A 13,111-nucleotide genomic window follows, 5' to 3' on the forward strand; every position below is an offset into this window, starting at 1 on the left:
TTAAAACCAATCATCCGGCAGTCTTTTGCTGACAAATAAACACAAATTTCTCAGTTCAGATAACACAGAGAAAGAGTAAACATTGTTCATTTACATATAGACATTATGAGGGTTGAAAATCAGAGGATTCGCTTGAACTAATGGGACCTTGCATTGCAAAGTGTTACCAAGTTTCATTAAGATCCACTTTCCTGTTTCTAATATCATGGAAACAAAAACACATGAAACTTCAATGAAGATCAGCCTATATTTACTGGGTACATAGTGTCTTTCAACATTTGAAACTGATGATACATTCACGTTACTGAATCGCATGCCAGACGTGGAACATTCTCCGAGGTCTGACTATTCATCAATCTCAGTAGGACTTCTCACACTTGTCTGCTTATGCAACTGGACCAACCCAGGTCCATGTTTTTCAGAAGTTATGTAACAGTCTTGGTAGTGCTTGTTTTCAACGATACGCCGCCTTTCTAATATTCTCACTGCGTTGACGAGAGGCCGCAAATGCACTTCTCTTAATGTGTAATTGTTGAATCAGAAACATGTAATGCTAAATGTGATGATGGTTAGACTTCAAGGCTTAATGTAGCTTTGTAAATTGTTTTACTTTAATTATCTGCCATGAGTAAGCAGTCAGTTTTCTAGCCTATTTCAATATGCTCTGCAGCCTCTTTTATAGGTACACTGGGTGTTAAGATGAATGAAGACTAGAATTGAAAACTTATTGCCTTTATTTGAAAGTTAATGTCACGTAAGGTTACATTTACCTCAGAAAAGCCATTCAGTGGCCATAAACCGTATTTAGCGAGAAAAATTAATTCTAGAGAGGAGCATTTTGCAACAAAATGACTATTTTACATTCATTATTTTTACATTAAAAAGTTAGAATTATAACATTATTATTCTTATCATAAAACTATTATGAGGGCGTTAACAGTTGTTAATTAACCTTTAATAACAGTATCATCTTGACAGGGTTCTGTATACTTTACGACATTATTATAGAAAGATTTTTTTTCTTCGAGAAAATACAAATTACATGTATTGTAATAATGGGGCTAAATAGAACATGTGCTTTTCGTTATGATTGCAGACAAATATCTAATCCTATGTTTTAATTGAACATTGATGGATCAAAAGATTTGTTGGAAAATAAATGATTAAAGTGAATCATAAATGTGCGAGGTGGCGAGGAGGGCCTTGCTCTCTGGAGGTAAAAGAATCACCAGGATGGGGCAAAAGGCCCCCATTAATGATACAAACACTTTAGCTAAAGTCATATGTTTTGCATAATATCTAAAACTTTTTCAAAACTATCACTTCAGCAAAGTTTGTACTATTTTCTGTTTATTTTAATAAATAAATAAAGGAAATGTATTTTTGTTTAATAAATATATATTAAAATAAATATTTAAAAATGATAGAATCTGGAAGCTTTGAAGGAGATCCTATAAAAATGTAATATGGCATTACAGTAGTAACAATAGATACATTTTATTAAATGAAATGATTAATATAATATTTTATGCTGGAAATTGTGTGCCATCTAGTGGTTTAGAGGAGAATAAAAGTAATGCTCCTTTCACAGCGGTGCAGCTTTAGCCCTGTTATGCCCCGTAATGACATATCAAAATGACTCGATATTGAGTCGTGACAAAAATCTAATAAAACAACAACAAAGAACAAAATCTTTTCGTTTTGTTTATCAATCAATCAGAGACAGCTGCATTTGACGGGCTCTTTCCCACTGATTCTCCCCCAATTTATACATTTTGGTGACTTGCCATGTAAAAGAATTGTCTCTACCACAGCATTAGCAGCATACGAGTGTTGAGTTAACTGATTCACTAAAGTTTTGAGAACTAATACACACCACAGTATCGCGTGAAGGCAGATTCTGTCAGGAGATCGCCGCATCCAAAGTCAATGAGTGTCACGTTGCGGTTCTTAGCGTTTATCAGCAGGTTCTCTAATTTGATGTCGCCATGATAAACTCTACGGCGACAGCACGCATCAGCGGCTAGTGTTGCCGACCACATGATGTGCCGCGCAAACTTCTCCTCAATGCTGCCCCCGTTGCTTTTCACAACGCATCCATGCAGTGCGAGAAGAAACGCTCGAGGACCATGACGTGGAAGTCGTGCTGGTCCTGCCCATTGACCGGGTCCTGGCCAGTCCAGTAGTTTGATAATGTCAGAGGGGTTTGGGATGATCAGGCTGGAAGAAAGAAACATTATATGATATGATGGATGGGGGGGATGGGGGGGGGGGGGGGGGGGGGGAAGGGGGGTGGGAGAGGTGTCTCCGTTTTCGAGGGTCGAAAACTCTGTGGACGGCAGGTGCAACCGTAGCAAAAGTTATGTGTTTTAAAATGAAAATGCACTGGTTTACACGTATAACTGTATTCCAGTCTGCTCGGGAACCGATGCTCTCCATCCAAATATGCTTCTTTCAGTGAGTAACGGCCTATATGGGTCGACCGCAATTTTTTTAGGTATAAAGGATTAAGGATTAAAGATAACGTTAGAGTGTGGATTCAATAAAAAATCAACATATCACATATTTTAAAATATTACATAATTCATTGAAGCCGGTTTGTCATGTATAATACACCGACCAATCGTCATCTGGCACAACAAGTTCAAATTTCATTGGACAATGTGAAGTGGAGCGTAATTTTCAGGTAATTCATAAATTGTTTGAAAATTACATGGACAGACGAATTTACATTTATGAAGCGATCTGAATCTGCGTCGTTGAATCAATGGATGTTAATTGACTACAAAGCACTGTCAAAACCAGCACCAAAAGTAGCATTAATGGTAAGTAATACTAGCATATTCAAGTCACTTGTATTTTGTCAATGTAAATTGATGTGTATTATGCAGTAAACATAATTATGCTAGCATAGATAATTATGCAGCTGTATAATAGTACAGTACTGGTCAAATATTTGGACACTTCTATTTTAATGTTTTAAAAAAAACTTTTTTCAGGATTCATTGATGAATAAAAAGTTAAATAGAACAACGTCTTTACTGTCACTTTTTTTAATCAATTTAGCACATCCTTGCTAAATAAAAGTATTAATTTCTTTAAAACAAACAAAGAAAGAAAATTACTGACCCCAAACTTTTGAACGGTAGTGTATACAAAATATTGATATTTTAAATAGATGCTGTTCTTTTTTTAACTAAGAATCCTGAAAAAAGTATCAAAGGTTATAAGTATATTATAATAGAAAACAATTACTTCAAATTGTAGTAATATTTCACAATATTACTGTTTTTTTCTGTATTTCAGATCAAATAAATGCTTGAAAGTTTAGTGTTCAAACTTTTGGCCGGTTGGCTACTTATATACTATTATACTTATAATACTACTATATATATATATATATATAGTAGTATATATATATATATATATATATGCCCTTTTTTTACATTTGAGCCCCTGCCCCTGAAGAACTCTCTGCACGTCCCTTGGTTTTAAATAGGGATTTAACTCAGGTGGTCTGCTGATTAAAACCACTTAGGCCTATAGGCCTACTCACAATCATACATTCCATGCCTTTTGTCTTTCGAATAAATTATTTCACTGCCACCTGATGGACAAAACAAAAAGCAATTATTGTGTGTAGAGATCATATCATAAATTCCAAGCAAGAATTTAAATCCTAACAGGTCAAGAAGAGCTCTTAATAGTGAATATATGATACTGTAAGATGTCTTGCACAGGATAAAGTGAGATATCAAAGGATGAGAACTAATTCAGATAAAAAAAAACAATTTGCTAAACTAGTAGGTAAGTAAAAAAAAAAAAAAAGTTAAAGCTTCTGGCCATCCGCCAAACGAGTGCCAGACGGCACCAAATCCACCTTTCCCCAGCTTACGGGTTACGGCCAATTGCATATCGGCAGCAAATGTCGTCTGTTAAAAGATGAAGAGAAGAAGACGATGTTTAGTGGTGCTTTGCAGATATTGTGAGATTATTGTTGCAGGAAACTCACCCTCAGGTCTCATGTTCACTTGGTTACGGAGAGGAGACGTTTCACCCGCTGTCATACGGACTGGAGCGTCGTGGACTGGAGTTTGAAGCTCTTCTTGCACCAGAGGCTCAGCAGCAGGAAGGACTTCAGGATCATCGACAGGAGGTTCCTCCAGATCAATAACCTCTACAGATCTAGAGTTGGACTGTAGACTTTTGAAGAGGAGAATATCAGCACAAGTTAGCTAGCAGTCCTGGTAAAAAAAACCTGATTTATTAGGAACAGCGATTCTTTGATATTAAAGTAAATTACTATTTGTTCACCTATTGATTTTTAAAGTACAAAGTATAATATTACTCATTTTTAGACTTTTGAGGTTAGTCTGATTAAAACCCTCCTAGATGGGCAGAACAGTTCCTGTTACTCATTTAGGTGTAAATTATGAAGTGACTTTTTCATGTAGGATATTAAATATCATAACATTGTAATTTACCGTCGGTACTTCTCCTGGATGTTTCCGTCTCTTGATCCTTCATCATCTCACCCTGATCATGAGCTCTTGTTTTGGGGGGATTCTTTCTTCCATCTAAAAGAGAGACTCTTAAAGAAGTTGAAGTCGCCCTCTTTCTTTTTCTTCCTCTTCAGATGAGAGATGGGAAGCTGCTCTCCCTCTCCCCCAGGCTTCTTCTCGTCTGGCCGATGAGGAAGATGTTTTTCCGCTGTGCTGCTGCTGCTGGGGTTTGAGCCTGGTGTGCGGTCACGGTGGAGGTCGTGAACCTGCTCGCTATCCGTGAACGGTTGTAGGCCTACTCGTGAACTTCTGTGTCCCATGATGAATCGCTGTTGTGTATCAATGACACTAAAGCAGCTACAAACTCAGTAAATGAGTAAAGTGTGAAGAGTTACATGGCTTTAATAACATTCGCGACTTTCTAAAAATATTCAAACTCTTTATGACGTCATATTGGCTCAGACGTCACAGTTTAACTGAGAAAAAATGTCTGTTATGTTGTGTAATGTTTCCTTTAAAATATTAGGCTATATTAAAATGTTATGGTGTCCTCATGCTTATAGAACTAGCCTACATCTGAATCTAATGACTGTACAACTTCTTAAAAAAGATTAACCATTGAACTGTTCACAGTTAATCAAATGCCTAAACAGGTAAATAGTTTTAAACATTGTACAGTTATGTAGTTAACATGTTTATTAGAAATAAATACATTAAGTATTTGTCTGCTAAATACATTTTGTAGAAAATATTGACATTTGAAGTGAACAGTTTTATAAAATTACATCAGGCTATTACAAAACATAGCGGCTACTGCAGCAGCAGCAAGAAAATAGTAGCCTAGCCTAACAAAGTTTTCTGTGGTGTAGGCCTATTATTTTGCTATTTTATGTCTTTTCAAAGACACACGATAAGGGCTGCCAACTCTCGCGCATTCAGCGCTCTTGCACCACACATCCATTTTCTCATGCAGTGAAAAAATATCACAATTCAAACAATAAATATCGTTTTGGGCTTTCAATAGAGGGTTTTCACAACACGTCATCAATCCGGAAGTCAGCCATATTGGCGGTAGGCCTACTGAACGTAAACGATGTCACTGGATTCGCAAATTTGGCCGATTATTGCTGCTGAAAAATGCTTGTGTTATTAAAGCTCTTAAGACAATAAACTTGTTTCAACTTTGTAATTTATTTCATTAAAGCTTTCTGTTCTGTTTTTATTTTTTTATGAGTAGGATACGTACAGGATATATGTATTGTGCTGTTTTGCTTTCTTTATTTCGTTGTATGTAATTTGTACATTTTTGTAGGCTACTTATATTTTCGATACCTTGGCATTAATAATAATAATAAATGCTTTTGTTTTGGTCTGTAGGTAGGCCTACTAATCGGTCGCACCGGGAAAAACATTTGGAGTTCTATAGACTGCCAAAAGTTAAAGAGAAGAGTGCAAAAAAACAGGAAAGAAGGCGTTTGTGGTTGAGAGAGGCACAGCATCAGATCATCAACCACATGTGTAAATGAAGTGTCGGACTATCGGCCGCGCATCCGGGTAACTGACCAAACCGTGACGTAGGTGCAAACCCCCGTTTGGCGTGACAGATCGCGGTAGCAACTCGGATAAAGTGAACCGGGAGCGCGCTTGAACCGATCATCTCCAGGCCTACTTTTATTAGGCTACTAGTTGTCGTTGCAGCATAAAATGAGCATCGGAAGAAGGTATGTTCAGTTAAACTCACTGAAATGTATAATGTCGCATCTCTCATTGTTAAATCGCGGATAAAACGGCAAACAATCAGCTCTAACTCATACCTGCCAACTTTTGAGTTTTGCTCGGCGTGAGATTTGTTGACCGGGGGGGGGGGGGGGGGGGGTTGAGACGAGTGAGATTTGTTGACGGGGGGGGGTCTCGCTCGCGCAAGGTCTCTCGCTCGCTCTACTACGCGGTTTGGAGCACAATCTCTGTCTCGCATGCACGCTCGCTCTAGATAACGGGAGATTTTTAACGAATTTGCGGTATAACTAGTCGATCACGAGTGGCTCAACAGGTAGATATATAGATAAACTCATCTTCCAGGCATTCGACCGCCCGGGTTGACACTTCAGCGTGAGAAATCGGGAGTGTGGCGTGTGAGCGTGTGAAACCAATCAAATGCGGGTGTCTCACGGCCAATGCGTGAGAGTTGGCAGCTATGCTAACTTTACCTATCGCATATAGAAATGATAAACAATAGCCTACCATGACAAAATGCCCTATGCAAACAATCTTTAACTAAATATGAATACATTTAAATTAATTGTAAGTCAGTGTGAAGGTGGGATATAGGCTATCACTTAAAATGACTAAGGCATCAAAACTAAGTCAACATTTTTTTGGTAAATACAGAGTTTCCCTTTTGGCCCTCTAGCCATAAAAAAATACATGCATTTTGCAGAAGAACATTGTTTTGGTTGAGTTTCTGCTCTGCGTGACTGTGGATGAATATGATATGACCCTTCACAATAGATGATGCTTTACAATGAATTCTGTTAGCTACATCATTCAGTTTAATAAAATACCTTACTCACTTGTTGAGTAATAAAATGGCGTCTCCCCATCGCTTTTACAACATTTCAAATTCTGCAGTTGCCACAGAAAAGCCATGAATCAATGCTGATTCTCGTTTTATTTGTATGGAATGCGGTGTCTGCCAAAATAATAATAAATACATATACAGAGAAATATAAAAAGCAAAAATAAATAAGTATATTTTTAAACATAAATATACATAATCAAAATAAATATACAAAGTAATATAAAAATCCATTATTATTTATACTTTTATTTAATTATTTATGAATAATTGTATTTTTCCATTTATTTATTTATACATTTCCACATTGATAAATGTATTTATGTCTACAATATTTTATTTTCACATTTATTTATTTCTAAATTTCTTTGTGGAAATAAATAAATAAAAATAAATGAAAAAAATAAATGTGGAAATAAATGTATAAACAAATAAATTAAAAAATATATACTTTTTTATATTAATTTTTTATAATTTATTTATACATAAATAAGGGGAAAAAATTAAATATTTGTCTTATTTTGGCAGACATGGCATTCCATAAAACTAACCCAGGCCTGGGCGCATAATCCCTGCATAATGTTCGATGGTTGAAAGGCGAGTAGAATAATGTCATCTTTACCCAGTTTTTGAAAATGCTTATTATTGTATTCATAGATAGAGCAAACATTTCTCTAAAACAGAAGTCACTCCCTTAATTCGTCATGGGACGTAGAAAAAAGGTGGATTGGTTGTGACCTGTTAGCTTAAAGGAATAGTTTTTTATCATACTTTATTTTTTCCCCTCTAAAACATTAGGAAATGCACTGGAAGAATATAGAAACATTTTACATACCTTTTATTATAAGCTTTGTTTTCCACAAAAAGAAAGAGATGTATTTTTTGTATTGACTGTTCACAAAAAAATTCAATGTGATAGAACACTCCTCAAGAAAATTTGTTTTCAAATTTTATTGAAAGATCTTGATAAACAAGGGGAAATTGCAGCACTTCATTTGGATACTTCAGTAGAAGGCAAGAACTGTGAAATAGGCTAGCTTTTGAATAGAACAGAAGCAAACAACTAAAACTCTAAAAAAGCTTTTCCATTTATTTGTAAATGTTTCCCTAATTCGTAAAATGGCTGTATTCTTGAACTCAGTGTATTTATATGCTGAAGTTACCGTCCCGAACCCTCTTTTGATCATCTTTGGCCCTGCACATTTTAATTACATGCCTTAACCTCACTGTAATCTTCATCCCACGAAACAAGAATAATAAAAAAACAACACAAAGGATATCTATACAAGGATATACAATAGTACACAAATTTAAAAATTAAATACCAAATTACTGTGCAAGAAATTTAAGGCGTAACAACATGGGTACCTGGCCTGGTGCTGTTCATTTAGTTTTCTTTTAATACAGCACAATATTCAAGACTTGAAGAAATTATTATGTAGACTAACAGATGTGGGGTGTAATGTGCAAAAATGGCACTAAAGGTTTTAAATAAATTTGAATTTTATATAAATTAATTATACGCCTCTCACTTTCAAACACATAAGAATAGATATTTAATGGTTTCATAATTTCATTTGGTATTTTTTGTATTTAAATAGTGACGTATAGTTCAGTATATGCACTGTAAGTGCTTATGTGTTGTTTCTCAGTGGTTACCTGCAAACAAGAAAGAAAAAAAAAATCAGTAAGTCAGCAGTCACTTGATAAACCTTTACTGGATACCACTGTAAATCACATGGCCCATGCTATTACAGAGTATCAAGTTCTTATTAAAACAAGTCAAGACTCCATGTCTAAGAATAGGCATCAGAAATGTTTCCTATTAAGAGTAAAGGCAATGATAGTAGTATATATGTAAAGTATATAAACAACAATATAAACTTCAACTCTGCAATATTTAAACATGCATATTGTCTATAACAAAATATATGACTTACTTATGACACGCAGATTTGCAGTGCTTTTGGCTCTTCCTATGATAAAGCACACAATGCCGCACATATCTGTGGATGTTTGTTTAAGAGTGAGCCTATGAACGGTTCCCATTTTCTCCACCACAACTTTAGGACCAGGATGCAGTGTCTCCCCTTTCAGGGTCCACGTAGGTGCCTTGGCCACAGGCAGAGAGACTTCACATTCAAAGCATGCATCTGCAGGAGCAGTTACATCCACATCCTGCAGCTCTTGCACCATCAGGACTGACTGAGCTGTTTAAACAGGGAGGAAGTGCAAAACCACATGGGCACGTGTTATATTATCAGTTATGTAATATGTTTTTTACCCCAATGTAGACCACAAACAGTCATTTTCTCATTATAATCATACAAACAATTACCTGAAAGTTTTGAATTGCTATAATCTTTTAGTTTTTCTTAAAACAACAACAAACAAATAAACAAACATCTGAAGTTTTCTATTAAAATAGGCATACTGTTAATAGCCTATCTGAATAGCGTTCATCTGCAAAATTAAAGTCAGTATGACTTGCAGGTAGCCATTTTATTGTCATAACACTAGAAAACTTTAAAACAGATTGAAACCATTTATAGTTTGTAATGAGTATTAGTAATGAGTCAATCACATTTTAATTTGGCCATTTTATGAACACACACACGCATAGTCTCTCTCTCTGTGTGTGTGTGTGTGTGTGTGTTCGCGCACTTAATTGTCGAGATGAATGGAAAGTATATTGCTTTAAATTTTTATTAAATCAGGTTTTAAAAATTTGAGCTATGTTTTCTAATGTATGAAACCAACATAAATATGAATAGGCCTGTGACATTTATAAGAACTTGGCAGAGGCGTTTGAATAGAGTTAAAAAAAAGCGATTTTCGGACATCCATCATTAGTGACTGACCTAAATAAAAGATACTATGTGATTTAAATTGGCTATTTAATAATGAAACGTCTCCACTGTTTTGTGGTATTACAGCCAGCGTACTGTACTGTATGTGTAAAAGGGAGACGTCGCCATCTGCCGGTTATTGTAGTAACTGCAGTGGAAATTTGTACAGGTGGCTGACGACGGTAAGTTGGACGCCCAGAGCGGTCTTAAGGTAAAGATTTGTTCGTCAAAAGTAGTTCCAAAGGCAAATTGCTTAAGTAATTTTGCTAGGAACATGCTGAGAATCATTTGTCATTGAATAATACTGAATATTAAGACAGTGCGGTAATTTCTCACGAGACTATGGTTTGTGTCAGACGGTTTCGTGACTGATTCATTTTGGTTTCAAGAAACTAATTTGATTTTAGAACATTCCCACCTAACAGGGAAGTGATTGACTGACTGACTGACTAACTGATTGATTGAAGTTGTCACAACGTTTAGAAAGACTTCTTTACTGTCCTAATTTTTCTTCTAATCTAGACATTAGTCATTAGCAAGTAGAATAGGCCTAAGGAATTGTTGATATAAGTAGGGATGCACTGAATTTGAAATTCTGTCAAATAATAGACAAGTATGATAGCAGGACAGTTATTAGGGCAAATTACGGATAGGCCTAACTTACATGGCTGATATTACAAATACGTTTAAGAAAAAATTAACTTAAACCGCAAAAATAGTTTATCCCCCGGTTTCACAGAATAGGTCATTTAGCTACTCACCCTCAAGTTGTTCCAAACATGTATTCATTTTTTTTCTTCTGCTGAAGAAAGATATTTTGAAGAATATGGGTAACCAAACAGTTGATGGGCCCCATTGATTTTCGTAGTGTGGGAAAAATACTATGGAAGTCAATGGGGCCCATCAACTGTTTTGTTACTGACATTCATCAAAATATATTATTTTGTGTTCAGCAGAAGAAAAAAATAATAAAATTAGCCGGTGCCATTATTTTGTCTCAAGATGCACACCAGTAATGGTTTTTTTGTTGTTGTTTTTTTTAAATAAGGAATGTTTATAAAAGCTAAATGTCCTAACTGAACAAAGGCCTAATCCTGCTTTGATTTAAGCCCTGTCTGTGAAACCAGGCCTACCGTATATAAATCAGGGATGTCCAATCCTGCTCCTGGAGGGTCACTGTCCTGCAAAGTTTAGCGCCTCCAACCCCAATTAAACACACCAGAACCAGCTAATCAAGGTCTTACTAGGAACTTCCAGGCAGGTGTGTTGAAGCAAGTTGGAGTAAAACTCTTCAGGACAGTGGCCAATTTGGACACCCCTGCTATAAGTGAATTTCAAGTCAACATTATAATGTAGGCTACAATATGTAAGATGGATAAATATTTGTTTTGAAATATTTGCCATTACCATTCCATATCCATATATGCCCCATTAACTTATCCATAAATTACATATATTCTAACTTTTAAATAACGTTTCTAATCACATTAAAGTCCCCCTGTGGTGAAATCAAGTTTTTAATGTTGTTTATATGTCTATGTTGTGTTTTTAATACGCTTTAAGACAAACCCAACAACCAAGACAACACCATTGCAGAGTATTTTCTCCTAAAAACTCCAGTGACAGTCTCAAAAACGCGGTTGGAAATCGTCGGTGTTCTTGCATTACAAACTACCTTGTAAACAATTAGCCTACGTCAACGTGCTGACGGGCTTTAGCATATCATTAACTATGACCGCTCTGAACCATGGGGAGACGGGGAGTCTCAAGAGAAGCCAGGTTATCCCAGTATATTTTTCTGTTGATATGAAAAATCGGGGACCTTTAGCAATATAGCGTGTGAATTATGTACATGATGTATATTACGATGTTATGATGATTCTGAACTATATGCCTTTGTTCAAAGCATTTCTATGGATAGGCCTACTGATTTTTAGAAGACAGCTGTCTCTGAGATGGCGAACGGGAACATGGTTTGAGTAACATTACCAACACAATATTAGCTGTTTGATTAGCCTACATAGTAAAGCAAAAGCCATGTGTCCGATGTTGTAAAGAGAGATACCATTATGCAGCGTTTACTTTAGTAAAGTTGGCTAAGTGGATCTCTGAGCTTGTATGCGTGAGTGAAGGTGAGGCTAATTTGCATATTCATGCTTCCGTGTATAATAAATGAAGCCAGGATGTAGTTACATTCAAGCTATTTTAAGGCATGAAGATTTTTTTTCACTGGAAAAAAAACGTTTGAATATGTCTTTTTGTTGAGTTTTAAAGACCCCCTGTGGTGAAATGAAGTTTTTAATGTTGTTTAGCCTATATGTCAGAAGTGGTGTTTTTAAATATGCTTTAAGACAAACCATGTGCAAATTCATAAGTCAACAACACTATTACTGAGTATTTAAAAAACATATTGTCTATAGGGGGACTTTTAAGATAATTGGACGTTCCCACATTCAAGATGTAATGTTTAAAAAAATGTCATCCTATATTCTGCATTAGAAAGCCTTATTATTATTAAATCTAAATGAACAACTGTATGTCTGACAACTTAAAGAACAATTGGGTTGTTTAAGAAAATTATATGACAGTGCTGTCAATCATTCCAGTTCACACCCACCCGTTATGTTATTCTTGTATAATTGGTTTGAGAGGACTGAATTTGCCTCACCTTCAACAGTTAGTCTTGCTGAGGATGTGTAGTTTCCAACTTGAACACTATAGGTGCCCTCATCCTCTAGCAACACCTGCTGAATCACAAGTTTTCGATAGCACCCTTCACTGCAGATCTCAAAGCGCTCAGAAGGCAGGATGACATTAGGTCCTTTATACCAGCGAATGCTGCAACGAGGATTGGTCAGAGTGCAGTCCAGTATGACACGGGTTTTTTCTAGAGCTGTTTTATCCTGAAGTGGTTTCACAATGTTTGCTGGTAGTGCTGTGAAGATGAGAAGTCATAGTTGTAAGCACTTTGAGTGTGATATTGCTGTTATAATGAATAACGTTTGTGATGTAATGTGTCCAGTTATTTTATCTTTGCTCTTAAAACAGTTGTATTAAAAGTTTGGCTACAGTTAGAACCATAGACTTGGAATTGTGTAGTGAACATGGACAATCGGTGTGGTAAAAAAAACAAAACAAACAAAAAAAACCTGTGAAATGCCCCATTGCCCCGTTCCAAGAGTCAT

General features: G+C 35.9%; 1 protein-coding gene across 17 annotated transcripts in view; it reads right to left on the minus strand.

The window, feature by feature from the left end:
- Positions 1-8,562: 8,562 nt before the first annotated feature.
- The window catches only part of obsl1b (obscurin like cytoskeletal adaptor 1b), a 31,328-nt gene continuing 26,779 nt past the window's right edge, over positions 8,563-13,111 (minus strand). For all 17 annotated transcript variants that reach the window (XM_056237738.1, XM_056237740.1, XM_056237741.1 and 14 more), the window contains 3 exons: positions 12,595-12,861; positions 9,018-9,287; positions 8,563-8,736 (listed from right to left, as the gene is read on the minus strand). In XM_056237738.1, the coding sequence (XP_056093713.1) occupies positions 8,726-8,736; positions 9,018-9,287; positions 12,595-12,861 (548 nt within the window). In that variant the 3' untranslated portion in view covers positions 8,563-8,725. The remainder of the gene's footprint in view (positions 8,737-9,017; positions 9,288-12,594; positions 12,862-13,111) is intronic.

The sequence above is a fragment of the Rhinichthys klamathensis genome, unplaced genomic scaffold (assembly GCF_029890125.1).
Source record: "Rhinichthys klamathensis goyatoka isolate OS25496 unplaced genomic scaffold, OSU_Roscu_1.1 h1tg000497l_1, whole genome shotgun sequence".
Taxonomy (NCBI): Eukaryota; Metazoa; Chordata; class Actinopteri; order Cypriniformes; family Leuciscidae; genus Rhinichthys; species Rhinichthys klamathensis.